The following is a 21,223-nucleotide window of genomic DNA, read 5'->3' as shown; positions in this document are numbered from 1 at the left end:
TTGTCAGTACTGGAAACATCTCCTGGGGAGCCCATCACCCTGAGATTCCTCATAACTCAGCTGGAGGAGATGCTTCCCAGGCACTCCTCATCTGGCCTACTGTAGCCTTTCAGCTCAGGATGAAATTAGTCACTCTAATTTCTCTCCTCTGACTATAAAGCAAGTCTAGACAAGTAACTCAGATGTTTACACTTAAACCTGGATAAAGTAATTTCACTTCTGGGGTCCATATCTGACTACAGCTGTAGTCAGGGCAAATCACTTCATTTCTGTCTTGCTCACAGCCCCTTCAGCAGTAGCACAAGGATAAAAAATTTTATTAGTGTTGTAAAAACATGGAAAATAATTGCATAGAAGTTTCTGATTAAGTCTGGGCAGAAAAAAAGCACTGCATTAGAGCAGAATTTAGGTTTAGAAATACAAGTGTAGGAGGAATGTGTAATAAGAACTATTTTCTCCAAGCACCAGTCACAAAGGATTGAGTCCTTCCCTAAATGTTTTATGTTATTTGTCAAGGAAGCCACTTGGTTGATGTGCTGGCCTGACAGGCTGGGGAGGTCGTTACTGCAATGCTGGTGAAGAGCTCTGACAAATGCCTCGCTGGAGCCCTGTGTTAAAAACTGGAGAGGCTGGGAGGGGTTCCTCTCTGGGGAGACCAGCAGTGAGAACGTTACCCTTCAGAGCCAATTAGCCTTTGCTTTGGACAGCAAATGCATGATAAGGGTTCAAAGAAGAGGGTCAGCATCTCAACGGGCTAACCAAAACCCCAGAGGGTGGAGATCTGCTGTTTTTCTTAAAAGCATAGAAAAATGTGGTAATTCCTGGATACTGTGCTCCTCCTCTCCCCTCCCCTCTTTTCCACGCTTCTGAGAACATGAGAACTCGCTGTCACTAATGAAATCAGGAAGATTATCCCAGCTGCACTGCTGGGATATGACTGGACACGAGGCCCATTATCCCAATTTCCTTCTTAATGGTCTCACACCTGGACACTCTGTCAGGGTCAGTCAATTAAAAGCAGCTTCACAAACCCACACTTGACTTCAAAGCTCTTCTTGCAGGGAAAAATACCAGGCTCAGCAACCTTACTCTTCACCGTACTGCCACGGTTTGGTCAAACTGCTCAACGTGTGACAACCCCGAGGACTGCTCTGCACAGTTGTCATGTCTTCTCAATTCCCAAGTGAGCAGAAAGCAATCCATCTGGCTGTGAACAAACCAGATGCAGACAAATTTTAACAGGCTACTGCCCTGAGCTCTGTCAGTGGCCAGCTCTGCTTCTCTTCCAAGAAATAAAATGAAAAATCATGACTTCTCTTGATTGTTGCTCAGGGTTTCCCATGCTCTGAGCTCAGTATCAGCTGGACAGGAGGATTTTGTGGAGTGTCGTAGCTCAGGGATCCCTCTCTATTAACCTCTGGATTGTATCTGGTTTCATTAGTTACCATCAGAGCAAAATGCAATTAGTGCACATTATACATCAGAGATTTATATTAGTCCTCCAGTATGTATGGGCTCATGCCCGTGGCAGTGAGAGCCTGTTGATGCACTGGAACTTCTTTTTGCCTGTGGGAAGGAGCTAAGCCAGGTCAGCTCTGTGGGGATACCCAGCTTGCACAGAGCATGAGTGGTCCCCATAAAGTCACCATTAACTTCCTCACATTAATGGCATATATGAGATGGAAAGTGATATCTGAAAATCTCCTGAATTGTCTTGAGGGCAGCATAATGTGTTTGTGATGCTCAGGAAAGGCAGCACCAAACCCAAATGTTGAGCAAAAATCTTTCTGGTGACTTGTTGAGAGAACACGGTCTGATTTGTGCCTTTGTGTTGATGACACACTTTGTTTCAGTGCAAAAACATCTGAAATGCAGCACATCTGAATTTCCTTCTGAATCTGGTATTCTGAGAGTGCCCTTTCCCACCACTGTGAGGATGAAGAGAAGTTCTGGACCCACAGTCCCCAGGTTACTCAGCCATAGGCACTGCTACCACCCACAGCACCCAATACACGCCTCACCCACCAGGGAAGCATCCTGCACCTAGATTCTATGTTCATGGCAGTGATGGGAAGCAGTGATTTGGAAAGCAGTGGTTTTTCTGAGTTGCTCTTGTTCTGGCAGGTGCTGTGTGATCAGTGACAATTGCCAGGAGCACTGGCTGCTGTCCCCCTCACCCAGCTCACAGCAAGCTCTCTTGCAGCCAGGCCACACAGAACCAGCAGCACCAGGTGGGAGTGACTGGGATGGAGGAAGCTCTCAGCTCCACTGGAGCAAGCACTGCACAGATGCTGCAAACAGGGCAGAACAGCATTACCTGGTGGCAAGCACTCAGTGACTTCCAAGTAAGGATATTAAATAGGTCTTTGATTGATCTGAAGGCACCTGCTGCTGTGAGATGCTTTACCAAGGGCTCACTCAACAGGAATATTGTCAGAACCCACTAAAAACAAGAAGATGCCCATTGGGAGAAGCTATTTCGTATTTTTCCACTGTAGCCTGTTTACCTTGGAATTTAAAGTGGTAAATTACTCTGATACCACTCCTAGCCACAGCTGCCTTCAGCAGCCAGGTGCTTCCCAGCTCCAGCAGATACCATGAGATTGTCTTCAGACTGACCACTGGGTCACTGACACATCCCTGAATCTGAGTGTTTCCCTGATGATTATAATAATATTTTAAGAAATGGGCAGAAAAATGGAGCAAAACTTATGCAGGGTAAACGATGAGAATTACAGTCAGATGGTCTGTTTCCTCTTGTCACGAGAAACAAAAGTCATGTTGTTGATAGAGATCACTGGGTTTAGAGAATATAAATCTAACCATGACTAAATTCTGTTCCCTGTGAGTTAAGCCAGGAACTCAGCTGCTGTCAGGATAGAGATTACAGATGCATTTACAGTCTGAAATCACTACAGAACAATTCTGCTCTTTATTTTGTTTTCAAAAAAACCTTTAGTAGAACTATGAGGAGCACAACATGAAAAATAAGCAACTACAGAAAATGTATCCACACTACTCATCTTTCCACTTCTTATCTTCTACTTCCTGTGCTTTTGATACCTTTGGAGAAAGGGACAATGGTGCCCCTTCTCCAGGACTGAGCTGGAAGGAGTAACCTGCCCCTGGTGATAACTGAGCTAGGCAGCCTGGGGCCTTCTGAGAAACAGCTCATCTCATTCTAAAGACAACTGTTAGGTTTGCCAAGTTAGGTGTGTGCCCAGGGGTGCTTGTTTCCTTCCATGAACAACATAAAGACCTCAGGTGATCAGGACAGAACGCAGAGACCTACAGTGTACACAGAGCAAACTCTGTGTACAGAGTAACTGCAGCCATGTGCAACCTCATAAAATAAGAGGACTCAGGTAGCAGTGTAGAGTAACACATTGGTAAGCTCTGATTTCTCAGAGCATTTTCTTACCTTGGATCACAAAGAAACTTGGTTTTTTCACCTTCTTCTCTCCAAATAAGCCATTCTCGGAAAGAGGGATGAACAAACATTCGCGTCATGTCTCTACGTTTGATAAGAAACATAGAAAGGTTCTCCATCCTCTGCTGAAAGTCCTCCCACTCCAAAGTGCCCTCAATGTTACCTGCATTAATGGCCTGAAAAATATGTTCATCTGTTAATGGGTGCAGAGAAGCCACTGCTACGTTCAAGAGAGGCATGACACGATCAAAGGAAGACTGTGTTGGGAACTTCATATTGCACTGCAACAGGTACACTTCGGACAGGGACACTGGGACCACTTTGTAGCTGGAGCTTTTTAGAACTAGGTATCCTTTCTCTATGAGATCAAAAGTAAGTTTCAGGTATAGGTAGGACCCTTGGCTCAAGGTCTTGAGGTGAGAACTGAGCTTGCCAAACGTAGTGTTGTCCATTTTGCCGTTGAGCGAGATGTTGTTCTGGATCTCCGAGCTGCTGTGTATCCGGTGAAGGATGTATGCCTGCAGGTCCTGGTCGATGGCTTCATTCTCTTCCAGTCTATCCAAAAATATTCTGTGGAAGGGCAACAGCTTAATTATTTCCTACAAAGAAAGAAAGAAAAAAAAGATACTAATGCCAGCAGTGTTTACTATTCATTAAGTAAACTTAGTTTCTATTACAACAGCACCTTTGAGACTTCTTTAAGACTTTCCATCAGGGCAAGGACACAAACAGCAGTTTGTGCCCTCAGAGCCTCACACCCCCATCTATAACCAAGCAAGTTGTGTGTGACACATGACTGATATAAAAACAAGGGACACTTTCTAACAGTACATCCATGGAAAGGGCTGGTAAATTCACACAGAGCAGTGCCCTTGTTATTCCCATCTCTCCCAACCACGGATTCACCTACCATTCCTTCTGCTGTCCAGGACATGCAGATGACAGATCTGAGCCCACAAGAAACTTTCTGAAGCTGAGACCAAGAACCTCCCTGGGAGCATCCTTCTGCATTCTACATCAACAGATGCACCAAAACATCAGGACAGAAAATAATGAGTATTTTCCAGTGCAAAGCACCTGTGTCTGTGTGCTGCAGGACACTGCGCTCAGGGAATGCTCATCTACTGATCTCCCTGGTTCAACATAAACCAAAGACCACCACAGGCCTCTCCAAAGAAATTCTTGCCTCACACACTCTCAGCCACTGTGAGGAGAGGCAAAGGGATGCAACAGATGTGTACAAGGCCAACTCCAGGAAAGCCAAAAGCTCTCCAACAAAACAGAGAGGGAGAGCACAGTGCAAACTCAAGTGGCAGTGAAGACTTTGCGGATGCAAAAGCCCTAATTAAGTGAGGAATTCAAGTCATCAGGATCCAATTTACTTACAATTACAAAAAGATTTCTTCCAAATTATATTTCATTTACTCCATTACTGAGCAAAAAATGGACCCCAGCACTGAACAGCAGATAGTCTGTGCTCTCCTGGATCTTGGGAAGCAGCTGCCATTCCCACTGACAAAGACTATGTGGAGGCTGGCTGCCCTGATGGGGCTGGAACCAGACTCAGCTCCCTGCTGACCTGCTCACAACACTCTGGAGCTGATGAACGTCTTGGCCCAATCAGACTGAAATCATCATGCTCTGGGTCACGCTGAAAGGAATGAAGATCTCAATTCCTCTGCCCTTCCACATTGAGCTGAGGATGTTCTTTAGCTGCACAGGCTGCCAGACACCAGGCCCTGCCTTCCTAATGGCTCCATGAGTCAGGCCCTGCTGGCGTGTGAACAGTCTCACAAAATGATCTGAGCTGTTTGCTGATGAACATTTATTTACACAAATAAGCAATAATGGATTAGAACCTTCCAAAGCTGTAGAGTGAGCCTAGGGACATGGATGTAAATCCAAGAATAAAAAAGCCAAAAGGATAACCCGAAATAAATGGTCTTGAGCAAATCCAGAAGATCCAGTAAGATCTTCTTTACCAAAGTCCATCATGACAATGACACAGTTTATTTATCCCTGTTTTGGGTCTCAACATACCTGTAGACTTGTCCTGACTGTCACTACCAGCTTCAGCCAGGAAGGGAATTTTCCAATCATTTTGCTCAGGAACGATACTATGGTGTCTCCATAATCTGGCTTGTGAAATTCAGCCTCATTTAAACCATCAATTAATATAATGAAATCTTCATCAGGGATCTTCCTCTCTGAGAGAAAGAGAAAAAGCATTTATTGGACAGGCTATAGACACGCAACCATAATGTACTGCAACGTCACTACAGAGCTTTAAAACATGACCAGATATTGCCAAAGAAGAAAACACCTACAGCAGCAGCACCTTGTTAATGATACATTAATTGCATATTGACCTTTACAGGTCATCTCATTCCACCCTCCAGTTGGGGACAGGGACATCTGCTGTTGCTCCAACCTGGCCTTGAAAATCCTACCAGAAGTAAATCATGGACTGTTTAAACAGGATTTTTTTGCTGCTGGAGAATACAGTAACCCAGGTGATGCTGACAATGCAGGCATTGACACTGAGAGCTGAGTATGGCTCTATGACTAATGGTAGAGATACCTTTGGACTTGTATCTTAAGCTCAAGGGCTATCTTCTCAATGGCAATTTTGCCTAATAAGACTCAAAACCAGGTGTAAAATGTGAAATCTGAGTCTATTGATGGCATATGCTAATCACATCTACTACAAGTCCTGATCTGTAAAGTACTACAGGTAAACTCCTGCTATCAAAAAGGTCAATGTTTCTGGCAGCAGGTGAGTTTTTCCTCTTTTGACTTTTAATTGCACCAGAAACTTTTCTGCAAAACCCCAGCACAAAATGTTCATTGGGGATGAGATGCTGTGGTCCCTGTGGTATTCCAGGGAGAACACAGGTGTGAAAACACCGTGTGTTTGGGACTGCTGAGCACCTTGTCCTTGCCTTACATCAACTGCACTGTAAACATACACATGAAAAATACTAATGTTAGTTAGTATTTGGCACTAAAATTACCATAGCTGCTTTTTCAGTTAATTTCTCAGTAAGATTTTTGGGTACACTAGAAAATATACTTTATTCCTCTCTGAAATCTTGAAGTGAACTTAGTGCCTGAGTTTTATACCCACATCTCATGTTCCTGATAAAGCCTAAGGGAGAGAGGAGAAAGCAGGAGTAGGGGAAGAATCAGAACTTTGTTCTCCTATATATTATTTAGATTCTTTGACATTAAATATATATATATATGTATGTCTTTGAGAAACATGAATCTTTCTCAGTGACGTTCACCGTTAACACCTGTGCAATAGTTTTGTCCCAGTAGCACTAAATCTTCAACAGCACCTTGTAAAAGGCCTGCTGACATATTTACATAGTCTTAAATATTATATATTTTGTATTTCCAGATACTGTTCATCTTGTTAGAGAACACTTGGTGCAAATTAGATTGCCAGCACTCTCAACCAGCAGGTTTGAAAAGTGGGAGTCTTGGTCAGTGGCTCCACTGGAGCTGTGCTGAGTGCAGAGCACAAGAGGAAAGGAGAAAAAAAAAAGGTTTCATATAAATTTTTTCCACCTCACAGAATTTAGGGCCAGATGGGGGTCAACCTCCTTGACAAGAAAAATAAGAATCCTCCAGAACACTCTGAAATCAAGAGCTGAAACATCTCCCAAGGAGCTACTGTAATAACCAAGAATTATTTTCCTCTGGAGCAGTGGTTCCTAAATGTATCCTTTTTCTTTTTGCCAGGAGTGACGATAGGAAAGAGCAGCCACACTCCTTCCACAGTGACATTTCTCCATGCCAGGAAAAACAACCTGTGCTGTGCTGGCTCTCCTTATGCTTTGTGCCTGGTGGAACAGGGCAGGTTGGACCCCGATGCTGCTGCTCAGAGCTTGGACACAGTTTTGAAGAGCTGATTTGAACATCAGGGCTTTGAATCTGGCAGAAGCTGCGTCTACTTCACGGTGGATCTTACACTGTAGTGTGTAGGGTGGTAACAAAATTAACTGAACTATTTTTGCAGCCAAGATGCAGCACAGGCACAGTAATAAACATGATTCTGCAGGACAACAGTCTTGAACTCTGCAATGCTCTGACAGTTTTCATGGCAACGAGCAAAGATCTTAAATTTAGTGACTGTCACAATGAATTACTTATAACTTGCAGAGGAGAGAAAGAAAAGAAGACAAAATCAATGCTGTATTAGAAAAAGCTCTGAGTCTGTTATCAGGATAAGGCTTGTCACCAGCTCCCCCAGGAGCTTTACACAGGGTGTCTATGGACTTTTATGATACCAGTCCTTTGGTGAAAGCTTCAGATTCTCCAAAACCCACTAAATAGTGACAGGGAAAGGGAAAAAAAGTCACCCCTACACAAATAAATCAGAACATTTTGCTGTAAGCAGTGCTGTGAATGGAACTGGTTGCTTGTTTTCATCTTGAGAACAGCAAGGACAGGTTTGGGAAATGAAAAAAGCAAGAAAAGGGAAGGCCAAATGGGATACTGGGAAAAAATTCCTCCCTGTGAGGGTGGGGATGCCCTGGCACAGGTTGCCCAGAGCAGCTGTGGCTGTCCCTGGAAGTGCCCAAGGCCAGATTGAATGGGGCTTGGAGCAGCCTGGGGTGGTGGAAGGTGCCCCTGCCCATGGCAGGGGGTGGAATGGGATGAGCTTTAAGGTCCCTTCCAACACAAACCATTCCATGATTCTCCATCTTCCCAGCTTCTCCAGATCCCACCTCTTCAGCTCGAGAAGCGATGCAGGCAGATGAATCCATTGCTTCATTTCAACGCCCAGAATCCAATTAAGCATCATTTATAAAATCATGATAAAAAAGGTGCATGGGAGTGTCGGGGTTGCGTTGGCAAGACCCCAACAGTATGAAAGTCCTTTTTTCCCTAGCCTGGCAGCCAAAGAAAAGCTCTGGAAGGTGTGAAGCTGAGTTTTAAGGTTGTTTATTTCTTATCTAAAATATTTTCTCTCTGACCTGCTGAGGTCCACCTAGTACAGAAGCCATGGCAGTCTGCCCCGAGCCCCGGGCGTCTCCCACATTATAAACTCAAAATTACGTGTACCATGTTTACAGTTCCTGTACCAACACCTAAAATCTGTGTTGGACAGGGTGTCCCTATCCTAAACCAACAGAAAAGTGTCACCATCACACCCAGACATGGAGGATAACAAGAAGGAAGAAAAGGCTAGGGCACACCCAGATTCCTCCATCTTGTACCCCTGAATTACATTCTAAAAACCCCAAAATTCTACTTTTTCACCCTGTGTCAATTCCCTTATTACACTACTCGAACCCTTTTGGCTTGCAATTCCTCATATAAGGTTGGCAGCCTCTCCCATGGGCTAGAATCAAAGCCACGGCTGTTTTTGACTTGTTGCCAAGGTCCCTGAGCCCCCTGAAGGGTCTGGAGGCATCCGGAGCAGCCAAAGGGATGCTCTGGACTCGGACACGGGAGGTTGGGGGCACACGTGAGGAACGTCAGTACCTTTGTGCAGGCTCTCCAGGGGCTCCAGGACGCCCCTGCGGAAGGAGGCCATGGGGTCCTGCACGCAGGAGCGGAGGCTGAGCAGGCTCTGCAGGTGCGGCTCGCGCAGCAGCTGCTCCCGGTACGCGACGAACTGCGGCGAGCGGCAGAGCAGGGCGGCCACGTTGTGCACGAACTCGGGCACCAGGCAGGTGTAGGCGTTGTCAGCCTGGCAGTAGTGGTAAGCTACGACCTAGCAGAGAGAAAAGAATGAAGAACTCCGCGTCGGGACAGTTGTAAAAAGCAGCGGTTTTTCCTTTGGTGAGTTTGATCTGTTCTGGCATGTGAAGTCTTTAAGGGCAATGAGTGTTAACTACCCGTGACAAGAATTCAGACAAATCAGTTGGTAAAAACAGGCACTGATCCTGAAAAATGACTGGACCTCCCACTTGAGGAATAAATGAAATTAAGCCATCGCTCTTTGCAGAGACAGACAGTGACAGTGGCTGACATCTCTGAAGTGCTGTGCTGAGCTTGGATTGTGCTCTGAGTTCTGTCTAAGGACTTGCTGCCAGTAAAAACTTGTGATTGTTTTCTTGAACTTATTCTTTATTTGCTCTGTTTTCACGTGTCAAGTTCTGTGGAAGTGGACAGACAGCACTCCCTCAGTCCATCACAACGAGGCAGCACCGTGGGTACAGACTCGCCTGAGCTGGGGGTGATGGCAGGCTCACTGTACTTTACTCATGCATTGTGATCCCAACGCTTCAATAAAAAAATAAATTCAATTTAAAAAAAAAGAAAAAAAAGAAAAAAAAAAGTTCCCCTTTTCCCAGCTTTCCCCTGATTTTTCCAGCCCAGCAAACTCTGCTAGAACCCTGCTACATTCTGCCCACCTATTAAAATAAGCAGAAAACCAGTGATATCTTCTCAGGCCATGCTGCCAACTTTCTTGTTTTCTTTTGCAATATAAAAAAGGCCCTCAAAAATCTGTCTCTGCTTGTGAATCCCCTGGGAAGCTGCTCTGGCACCACTCCAGCCCAGCTCCCTTGCTGCTTCCATCCTCAGGCACTGCCTGCCCACTTGGAATGAACCTCTGCCAGGGCACAAAGCTTTCCTCCAGCTCCCATTCTGGACTGGGTTTTCTTTTCAAATATCACTGAGTATCCAAAAATATCCCAGCAAGGCAGGTGGGAGCAGTTCTGTACCAAAACCATCACTGCCCTGGAGCACTGTAGCACAGAATGCTGCAAAATAAATTGCATTTTTGAACTTGGGAAGGACAAGATAGCTGAGGACACTGTGAAAAGGAAAAGCTCCTCTGGAGCTCAGGGCAGCTGGGGTGCAGTGTGCCCATGGCTGTGGACATGATGAAGGCTTTCTGTCTCTCCACCTGCAAAACCTGTCCCTTAGATTGCAGGAGGCTCCAGGGTGGCTATGGCAGTGAAGGATGGTACCAAGGAATGAACACATCAGGCTGTGGGGTCCTCACCCACTGCTGGTTCAGCACTGGCTTTTGATTTTCAATATGAAATTCCCCATGGGATCTAATGCAGTAATCTCCTTTCCAGTCCAAACGAGGTGTGACGCATGCAGCGATGAGAAAGCTGGGCTGTTATTTCAAGCATCAAGCTCTAATACATGTATTTAAGTTTTAATGGATACCTCCAAATTCCTTACAGAATTTTTCCTAACAGACAGTTAAAATATAATTAATTCCCTTAGAGAACAGCACTATGTAAAGTAATTACAGAGGTAATGATTTCTTTTCATCAATCCTATTTATTTGGGGAATTATAACTTGTGCATTTCACAGAATGAAGTTTGCAAGTTGCCATTCCTTGATATCAGGTTCCACTAACAGAAATTACTCTGATTTCCTATGCAATTTGTGTGTAGACACAAAAATAAAGCCTCTTTTAATGAGAGGCCAATTAATTTATTCCAGGAATCTGAAGAGTCATGTCATGGGAAAAGGGTCATGCGTAATCATCACCACCATCAGATTTTGGGACACACATGCAATTACAACCCAATTAATTTCAGCTGCTTCCCATGCATTACAGCTGGACTTGATGATCTTAAGAGGTCTTTTCAAACCTTAGCAATTCTATGATTCCATGATTTCTGATCCCTGTGCTCGATTTATTGGTGTATCAACTAAGCCTTATAACCAGTAGGATAAACATAATGCTTAATGGGTGGATCTGAAGCTAAAGCAGTAAGCAAAGGAAGATTCTGGGAAGTCAACCAAAGCAAAGGCAGAATGACGTTCTTAGAAAATGCAACCTGAGCCAGAATTTCATCTTGATGTTATTTATTCTCTGTGACATTTTCTCTGTCTTCAAATCACAGAGGGGCTGCCAAAAGCCAGTGCTGCGAGTGGAGCCTGGTGCTGGAGATGGGGCTGAGAATCAGGCTCCTCACTTCCACAGAGCTGGGTGGGAAGCAGTTTTCTCACACTGTAAAACTTCCCAAGGTTTCCAATCCTGTTCCACCCTTGGGAACGAGACCAGGTTAATGTGAGAAGTGAGTGTAAGAGCCTCCAGGATGGCCAGGGGCTGGTGTGGATGGGACTCACCCCAAACAGGTTCAAACTGTTCTTTCTACCCTGTGTTTGTTGAACACCAGTAATGCTCTGGGAAAGGTCCCTTTCCAATTATTTCACCTTAAATACTTCATTAATTGTTCAAGGTTAATTTCCTCAGGGAGAGGGATGGATCACCAGCTTCACTGCTAAGGATTCTCTTCTATGATACGTGAGAAGACATGCAGACTTTGCTCAGCATCTGGAATGACCACTCTGTTCTAGTCATGATTCTGAGGTGATTTTGGTCTCTCCTCCTTTTTGTTGACTAGATAAGCCAAAAAATAAACATAAAAACCCCTTGTATACCCTGGAAATTAACTTTTCACTGGAAAAGGAGTGCTCTCTTTCAATAAGAGCTTCATTTTCCACAGATCTAATTATTTTGCCTTAAAATAATGTTTGAACAAGTTCCAACCATGCCTTATGATAAACAAATCCTTGAGTTAAAGATTTACTTTTATCTAGAAACTGTTACAAAAAATGAAATCACCAGGGAACATCATGTGGTTCCAAAAGTATGGGCATGCCTGGATGTTGTGTTCAGCAAATTGGTATTTGTGTCTGATACAATTTAAGACATAATTTTTCTAACTGTAGTTTCAATTTGAACTTTGTCAGCCCATTGCACTAAATGCTATAAACACTAAATTAGACTTCCAAAACTTTTAAACCTTTATTTCAGCTATCAGGTTTGCTAAATGATTTCCTTGTTTTAAAGTTTGACTAAATTCCAATCACTGGATTGCAAAGCACACAAGGCCTATAAGCAACCCTAAAGCAAGAAGTGGGTTACAACAAAGGATGGGAAAAGTAACACCTATATCCAGTTCAGTGCTCAAAGTACCTGCTCATTTACTCTGAAATGACATAAACTTCATCTTTGTAACTGCCAAAGCAGAATGATGAAGACATTATTTGTACTCTCTCTAGGTGTTTAACCCAGTAGGCCTTCAGGAGTCTCTTCTCCCAACCTTTCCAACACCAGTCATTCTTTCTCTCCCTTTTTGCCACAATCACTTCCCAATTCTGCCTTCATTCAGCCTCATGTAACCTTTACCTTCCTGCTGTCCCAGAGAAACAGTTGCTGGATGTTCTGAGGATAATGGAAAATGCTGGTGGATGAGCGGGCAAGAGCCACGTGAATGGAGCAAGAGGACGAGGGTGAGAGGGCAAAGGAGAGGGAAAAAATGAGACACAAAAGAGATTGTGTATCAGTCATCAAGTACAGAGGGTGAGAAGGGACTGAACTGTGAGGGAGGAAAAGAAAAGAAACAGAAGGGGAACAAGTGACATGGCAGGAGAGGGAGAAGATGACAGTAACAGGAAAGGCTGGAGGGAGAGCACGAACATCAAAGGAGAGGGGGGGTCTGGAGATGTCTCAAGGGAAAAAAGTTATTTTTAATTATTAGCACAGGCCAATTTGATGCAATTCTCCAGCAATGCTTCTGAAACGGAATCTACTCCATTTAGGCAGCATTCCTTTGCCATCACACCTCCTCTGTGGCTTGTCTTGGCTTCCTTCTGGAAGCCTGTCCTGCAAGGACAGCCAGCCCCCCTTGGACAAACCTCCCAGACCCCTGAGCTCACAGCAACACCCCACTCCCTCCAGTGCTCTTAAAGGGCTTCAGCATTGTATTTTAACCTTTAACACGATTTTTTTTTTTTTTTTGACCCATACAGAATAGCTTCAAATAAATGCAGTGTAACACTGACCTGCCACACGCCAGGCACAATGCTGGCTGTGATAATGGAAATGGCCATTAGCACTGCATGTGACTGTGGCCCAGTATGTGGCACGTGGTGACCCAGTTTATTGGGAATATTCATTACCTTTACATAGCTGAGTACACTGGTAAGTGCTTTCTGAAACTCATTAGTGGCCCAGGGCATCAAAGCTCAGCAGCAATGAATCTCTCCACCTCTGTGTAAGGTAGGAGCACTCTCTTTTTATATGCCTGCAGCAATGTTAGTGATGCTTTGGATATGGCTTGGAGGATGGGGAGAAGAGCCTCTGGAGCCACCAGCTGTGTTCAGCATCAGAAAAATGAACTAATGCAATGGATGTGCAGCTCCTCCACCAGCTGCTCTGCACAGGGTACAACCCATTAGTGCAGCTGAGCTGGGTTTGAGGTCCATTTGTTTAAGTGCTGCAACCACAAGCCACCACACAGCATCCAGAAACCCAAAGAATAAAGCTGTTCAATGGGTTAGTTAAAACTGGCTAGCCAGTCCATTAAAAATCCTCTGTGAGTAAAGGATAAACCTTCAGGGAAAATGAAAGGTCAGCATGGCAGGACTGAGTCGAGCTCCTGCTTGCCAGTCAGCAGTTACTTATTTCTAAAATTAATGATTTGTTCATCTCTGACATTAAGAGCTAAATGCAAACTTTGCCCCCAAGAATTCACTGTACAAAAACCAGGCATAAAAGTACAACCCTGAGTAATCCAGAGGAGGAAAAGCAACTGTTTGCTCACCTTTCATTTCTGTCATCATAGATACACAACTTCAGAATATTGGGATAAGTGACATTTTCAGAGGGAAGGGAGTGGGTGAGAGGACAATGAGCTTCCCACCAGCATTCTGGAGCCTGCACCAGCCATGTTTGTGTATTATTAATCTGCTTTTGTAACAATCTGCATTTCTCCAGCACAGGGACCTCAGCCCCATCTGAGAACGTTCTGCTCTGCTCAGTGCAGGCAGAGTTGGAACATCTGCACACAGCTTTATCCAGCTCCTCACATATGGTTCATTTAGCTCCTAAAATAACCCTGACAATTGTGGTTGTCCATCACTGTCAACACTTTCTCCTGTGCTTCAATTCTGACTTCAGTGTAAACACAACTGTAAAACACACACATCCAAGATATACTTTTCCATCCAGGTACACCAAAGGACCTTAAAACCCTTCCTAAAGAGTCTGCAGCCAAGGTACAACAACCTATTTTTACTTTAATTTTGGCTGTAAGGATTGTTTTTAGTTCTTCTCCAGTGATCAGAGATACCAACAAAGCATCAGTGAGGGATCCATGCCATGGATGTGACACGGAGTTTGAAAGAGTCATATTCCTTACCTTTTCCAGGAGGAAACTGAAGCTAAACAGCATCCATTTATCAATTACATACCCAGCAGGATGACTTAAGCACTCAGGGGAAGTGATAGATGAGGTATTTTAAGCAGAGATAGCAGACTTTACTGCCCTTTCTGGTAGTCTGCAGAGCTTCAGATTTGCAAGGAATACAATGACTAATGCAACCTGAACAAAACCAGACTTGGGCATTGCATTCCTTTCAAGAACTGCATGTGGAAGAGGAGAGTATCAAATCTTAGTATTTGTTTATGCAGCACATGCTACCTGTCTGGCCATCTGTGTGCAGCAGGAAAGCAGACAGGACAAGACACAAGAAGCCAAGCAAAACACGTCCTGGTAATAATTTAGAACAGACTTTTCTTGCTGTTTTCCTCTCTGAAGTGGGAGCAGGTGACAGGAAAGCATTACCTGCTTCCAAACTCCCAAAGGGTGGAGGAGGAGCAAGAGCAAACTCCTTGGATTTCAAAGCAATAGCATGGCACCTTCCCACCACCACAGAATTAGGGTTAAACCTCAGTAATACAATAAAATTCAAGCTGCAAATCTTATGTACCTAAGTGACAGTGTTCCATATGTTCCATACAAACCATTCCTGCCAAAACAGCAAGTAATTTGTGTATTGTTCCAAAGGCTACGGTCTACTTTGGAGAATTTTCCAAAAAATTCCCAAGTGCACACACAGCATTAACGCTCAGCTTGTGCCTTCCCCAAGTACAGTACCTGCCCTTTTCAAACAAAACACTGCTCAAACACTGGGCAATTTTGTTCTCAGTGCTGAAGAAAAACCACAATTATTTCAATAATTGTGTCATTTCCTAACACTTGTAATGAGAAAGTAGGGTGGCCGTGAAAGACAAACCCTCGGAGTAACAGGGAAGTGTATTTGATGTGGAGGGAGTTTCATTTTTAGAGAAATAACTTTCCCAGGTACTAAAACTCCTTGCAGAAGCCTCTCTGTCTCTGCTCCCCAGGCGAACATCTGAACGCAGGGATTTTCCCCAGGTGACGCCAAGCAGGAGAAGCTCCAAGGAGTCCCAGGAGAGCTGCCCTTTCCCCGAGGAGCAGCAAAGGCCGGGCTGGCCGTTCCGTACCTGCGAAGCCAATCTCCGCATGGCCTCCTCCTGGCGCCGGCGCATCTCGGGCGTGCCCGGGCAGCTCCCGCTCGCGATGGACGCGTGCGCAGAAGGCGGCTGCGCCAAGGGCAGCTCTCGGTTGGCGTCCACATCTGCCCAAGGAAAAGAGGTCAGCACAAGCACGGGCATCGTTATTAAAAACCAGGCAGCGGCTGCTTCCTACGCGCGGCGGTTAAAATGCTTCCCGCTATTGGGATTTCAGGGATTTCCAGGCCGGGAGGCTTCTCAAGAAACTTCTTTTGGAAGCAGAAAAGGAGCGCTAAGAAAAAGCCTTGCGCTTGTCTTATTCATCTTCCCCACTGTAATTTTAGTGACTTCAAAATAATGACAATAATGGAGCGAGCTGGGCCCTCTGGCAGGGTCTGCCTTCAGGTTTGGTGGATTTGAGTGCAGAGCTCTCCTGCTCTCCACTTCTGCCAACAGACCTTCCCTTGTTATGAACAATTGCTGGTTAATTTGGTTCCAAGTCCTCCTTCAGCACAGACAGCCAATTTTTCTGAATTACAGGCCTATTTTCTAACATAAATAAACGAAGAGCTCCAGCTAATACAGCCATCTGAAGTCCATTAATTTAATCAGGGGGAGAGGAGCAGGAGCAGCACAAGGATCTGGAAAAGGCTTGCAAGCAAATAATAAATTATCCTGGAACCATCTCTGGCAAGTTTAACTGTGTCCTAGTGCATTTTAGCTGCTTCTTTTGCCTGGTAAAGCAGAAATTGGCTTTACCAGCAGATTGCTACAAAAGCTCATCCACCTGGTCTTTGTGGATAACATTCCCAAGCTATTTTTATTTTCATAATTTTTTATAATTTATTTTCATAATTTTATTTTCATAAACTATTTTTATTTTCAAAGTACTCATATGGAGCGTTTTTGAATGACACCACAACACGCAGCACTTGGTGATGTCTAATTATTGATTATTTTAAGAACAACACCACTCTGAAGTGCAGTCTGTGCTGGCAGAGGATTCTCCTGACTGGATTGCTGCAGTGCATTCCTGAGCTTGACTGGAAATAATCATGCAAACAATGACCCATTTAATGGCAAACAACAGAGGAGAACGACTGCTGCCTCCATAATTAAACCCTGAATGTGTTAGAATGGGGCACGTTCTTGATTCTGAGCATAACACCACTGTCACCTGTATTAATCTTCTGAGAGAGGAATTAGAGTATGAGGCTGTATTGAAGCCAGTTTAATTAGCTGATTGCACAACTGCCATAGCAGAGTCAGACCACCTGATTAGCATGTATTAATTAGCATAGATTTAATAAGCATAATAGATTTTTTTTTTCAGCATGTGGAAAAAGACAAAGAAATTTATCACAAAATGAGAGAGAAATCATAGAATATCCTGAATTGGAAGGGACCCAAAAGGATCTTGCAGAATAATAATTATCTTCTGTAGAAGATAATTGTGATCTCTTTAGGAAATCAAGTCTAATTAATTACTGATTCTGAAAGTTTCCATCCTAATAACTAACACTGAGGAATCATCCAGCTTTCAACTCCATGGACACACCAGAGTGAACTAAACAATGTGTTAGGTGGGACCAAGGATCTTCATCATCTGTGGACAAAGGGTGCAAGGCACCCCAGGTGAGAAATCCAGCTTTCAGTTCAGAAGGAGTTTAGCACAGCCCTATCTTTTATGTCCACCATCATCCTCAGGAGACTGGGGACACACAGTCACAGCTGGTGCACTGCAGAGCTGCAGTTAAAATACAGAAACAAGCCCTGCCTTTCACTACACATTGTTTATTTAGCTCTGACAAGTGACACTGTTCAACATGCCAACCCCGGTGACATTTCAGCTCTTCTGATAGGGCAAGAGCACAGCACTTCCAGTAAACAGATTTAACTACAGCTTCACTGAGATACAGTGACCTACATCCTTAAAGATACCTTCAGGTACCTAACTCAGTATTTTTAGTCCTGTCTTACTCACTCACTGAAAGCTGAGTGATTTTAAAATGCTGTCATCTCTACCTGCAAACCTGCCAGTGCCTAGTGATGGGAATTGGATGGGACCAGAGGAGGCAGAGCAATCTTGGGTCCTGAGCCTACAGGGGCTTGTGACCTGCATGGAATATTTACACCATGATTCAATCAGATAAACAATCCATATGGGAAGAAGAATGCATTGGCAAGCATTCATAACCACAGAACACTAGCTGCCTGACCCGGCTGCAGATGTCATAAGCAGGGGGATTGGACTACATGACCTTTAAAGGTCCCTTCAAATCCAAACCATTTTGTGATTCTATGATTCTGAAACTGGAGTCTTCCCAGCCAGAGAAAGTCTGTGATGTTTCTAAGCCAGACAAGTCAGAGACAGACTAGTCTGACTCTTCAAAAGGCAGCTTTGGAACAGGAGCAGTATAAAAGCTGCCTGTACCTAGAGGGACTCCAAGAGAGCTGCAGAGGGACTTTACACAAGGGCACGGAGGGATAGGACAAGAGGGAATGGCCTCAAGCTGAAGGAAATTTAGGTTAAGAAGAATTTAGATTAGGTATTAGGAAGAAATTGTTCCCTGTGAGGGTGGGGAGGCCCTGGCACAGGTTGCCCAGGGAAACTTTGGCTGCCCCATCTCTGGAAGTATCCAAGGCCAGGTTGGATGAGGCTTGGAGCAACCTGGGATAGTGGAAGGTGCCCCTGCCTATGGCAGGGAGCTGGAATGAGACAATCTTTAAAGTCCTTTCCAACCCAAGTCATTCAGGGCTTTGATAACATATTTCTCAAAGGTCCTTCCTTTGCTTGACTACAAAGACTAAGCTGACTCCTTGGGCCTGAAGACAAATGGGCTTATTTCAGCCAAGACCACTCTAAAAGCTGAGTTTTGGAGACCCTTACGTTTTGGAGAGGCGTGGGGGCTATCTGAAGCGATCTGCCTCATCCTCGTGCCGTGGCAGCTGAGCGCGACCAGCCTGGAGATGATGGCGGTTTTGCCGAAGCCGATGTTCCCGACGATCACCACGCCGCGGTTGACGCTGGCGTTGGAGCTCTGCAGCTGCGCGTCGATCTCGTGGAACACCCAGTCCCGGCCCACGAACACGGACTCGGTGGTGATGCTGGGCACCTCGAAGAGCAGCGGCTTCAGGGAGATGTCAGGGGGCCGGTAGGGCGCGAAGCGCACTGGAAAGGGAGACACGGGAAGAACGTCAACGCCCACGCCAGATGGGAAAGCAGAGGTTGCAAAAGGATGTTTATCTCACGCAGAAATCACCTTATGAAAGGTGAAAACACAGTTCTGTGTCACCCACAGGTTTGTTTTGAAACCCACAGGTTTGTTTTGAGTACTGTCTCATCCACAGTACTTTCCACCAAAGGCATTGAGGGTTTTACAGGGAGTAGCTCAGAGCTGGGGGAAAACTGTGGCTGGAAAAATTAATTTTCTTCTTAAATCCACCATCTTTGAAGGCCCTGGGCAGACTGCTGCACTCCGCACAGCACCTCCTGGGAGACAGGTCAAACAAAGAGACACACAATGCCTGTTCACCTGTTCAATCCAATGAGCCCACAACAATCTCAGCACCTGCAAGTGTTAATTCAATCTAAGCAAAGTTATTTCAATTCTTCTGGAGTGAGTAAGTTAAGCCAGATTGTTGACAGGATATTCGTGTTTGGCAATTAAAACATCTTCTCTTTTCACAATGAAAAATGATGCTTTAAAGCACCATAAAGTTACCAAGAAGATCAAGAAATACGTCCCTAAGACCATGTGTTCTGGTGCTGAAGAAATACTGTGCAACTTCTGTAGAGCCCAAGCAACAAATTAAAATACTAAACTGAAACACTCCCCACCATATGCAACTGGGCTCTTCCCTGCTGCTGAAAACTTCAATTCAAGCAACCCAGATCTGGGTGTATCATGTTAAACGAAGCAAATGTCTGAGTTTATTTCCTTTACTTGCTTCAGACTGCAACTTTTGGATACTAGGGAAAATTTCTTCACTGAAAGGGCTGTTCAGTCCTGGCACAGGCTGCCCAGGGCAGTGGTGGAATCCCCATCCCTGGAGGGATTTAAAAGGATGTGGCACTCGTGGACATGGCTCGGTGGTGGCCTTAAGCAGTGCTGGGGGAATGGCTGGATTTGATGAACTTACTGGATGCATTTCAAACCTTTAAGATTCTGTGATTCTTTCAAGTGTCATCTTAAACATCTACATCCACTGGGATGAAACCAGTTCCTTTTTTTTCCCCGCAGCCTCTGTGCCTAAAAAGGCTAAATTCCTTTTTAGTGTTTCCAAGAAGCACATGAAACTCTCTTACCCACAAGGCAACAGCATTAAACACATACTGAGAGGAGAATCCCTTGAGCATTGTAAAAACAACTTAAGGAAAGCATACCACTGCCATATTACATATATACAGATCCACAACATACTGGGGGAATTGGAACTATCCTCTCCTCCATCCCAAACCTCACCCAAAAATCTTGGTTCTTCCCATCCTGCAGCACTGCTGACATTTGCTTTCTGGAGAAGAAAACCCACAGCACATCACAGCCATCAGTTTGTGCCTTGGGTTTCAGCAACCTGAAAAGCCTCAAATCCCCAGGGATGAAAATGGGAGAAGCAAAAATTGCCTTCCCCATCCTATTAAAAAGCTGTCACTGGGATGAATCCTTGTCACACTCTTAGTGTTGGGATTCTTCTGTTGCTCCCCTTCTTAAAATAAATGATTTAACAAAAAATAGCAGGGATGATCTCCCATTTAGTCTCTCTCACTGGGATTTTGGAACACTGGGAACAGACAGTGGGCTGTAATGTGTCCCCCAGTGCAGGGCCATGAATGTCTTCACTATTTCAGCCCAGTGCCAAGACTAGGGATGTTAAAATTAAACACAAGTTTAGGATTTCCAGCTGGAACAAAGAGTTGCAGTTTGTAACAGCCCAGATTGATGCAATTTCACAGCAATAGCTGCAAAATGCAGCATTTCAGGGAAGGGCCTCCCACTGCATATGCAACGACATGAAAATATTTCCAAATGGTGATGGTTTGCACAGCACCTCAGGTAGGATAAGAAACAAACTTTAAAAAATTGAAACACTGCTTCTATTCTCATGCAACTGTCACAAAAAGGGGAAAAAAAAAACCAACAAAGCGTAGAAGGAAAATATGTAGTGCTACAAGGGTTTCAAAAGTGTGTCTGGAAAACAATTTGATTCTGTTCCTACAATAAAGATGAATGTTTTGGATGCAATCACTGCAAATTACACAGCCTTGGCAAGCTGCTGCCTCTGAACATATGGAAATTTGGTCTGTCAAACTTTGCTTTCTTCACTTATTGCCTGCTAATGCACTTCTAGAACTGCCTCAGCAGCCAGGAGGATTTCATTGCAGACTGCTCACAAACCCACTCTTTGGGGGGCTCCTGTGTTTGGTACAAAGTCCAGCCAGGCTGTACCAGGTCGAGCATGTTGGGTGAAAACCCAGCCTGAGCCTTCCAGCTCCCCAGTGCCCCACTCTAAGATGGTGGGCTCAAAAAAAGCCCCTAGA

The 21,223-nt window shown here is 44.6% G+C and overlaps 1 protein-coding gene across 1 annotated transcript in view; it reads right to left on the bottom strand.

The window, feature by feature from the left end:
• Positions 1-21,223, bottom strand: part of TANC2 (tetratricopeptide repeat, ankyrin repeat and coiled-coil containing 2) — a 163,881-nt gene that overhangs the window by 37,470 nt on the left and 105,188 nt on the right. The window contains exons 11-15 of the mRNA XM_053965105.1: positions 18,575-18,856; positions 15,676-15,809; positions 8,927-9,158; positions 5,471-5,637; positions 3,422-4,029 (exon numbers count right to left, since the gene is read on the bottom strand). Coding sequence (XP_053821080.1) covers positions 3,422-4,029; positions 5,471-5,637; positions 8,927-9,158; positions 15,676-15,809; positions 18,575-18,856 — 1,423 coding nt within the window. The remainder of the gene's footprint in view (positions 1-3,421; positions 4,030-5,470; positions 5,638-8,926; positions 9,159-15,675; positions 15,810-18,574; positions 18,857-21,223) is intronic.

Source organism: Vidua chalybeata, chromosome 26 (genome assembly GCF_026979565.1).
Source record: "Vidua chalybeata isolate OUT-0048 chromosome 26, bVidCha1 merged haplotype, whole genome shotgun sequence".
In the NCBI taxonomy this organism is placed as follows: Eukaryota; Metazoa; Chordata; class Aves; order Passeriformes; family Viduidae; genus Vidua; species Vidua chalybeata.
Note: the sequence above shows the minus strand (reverse complement) of the source record. Positions and strands in the feature narration are given on the sequence as shown.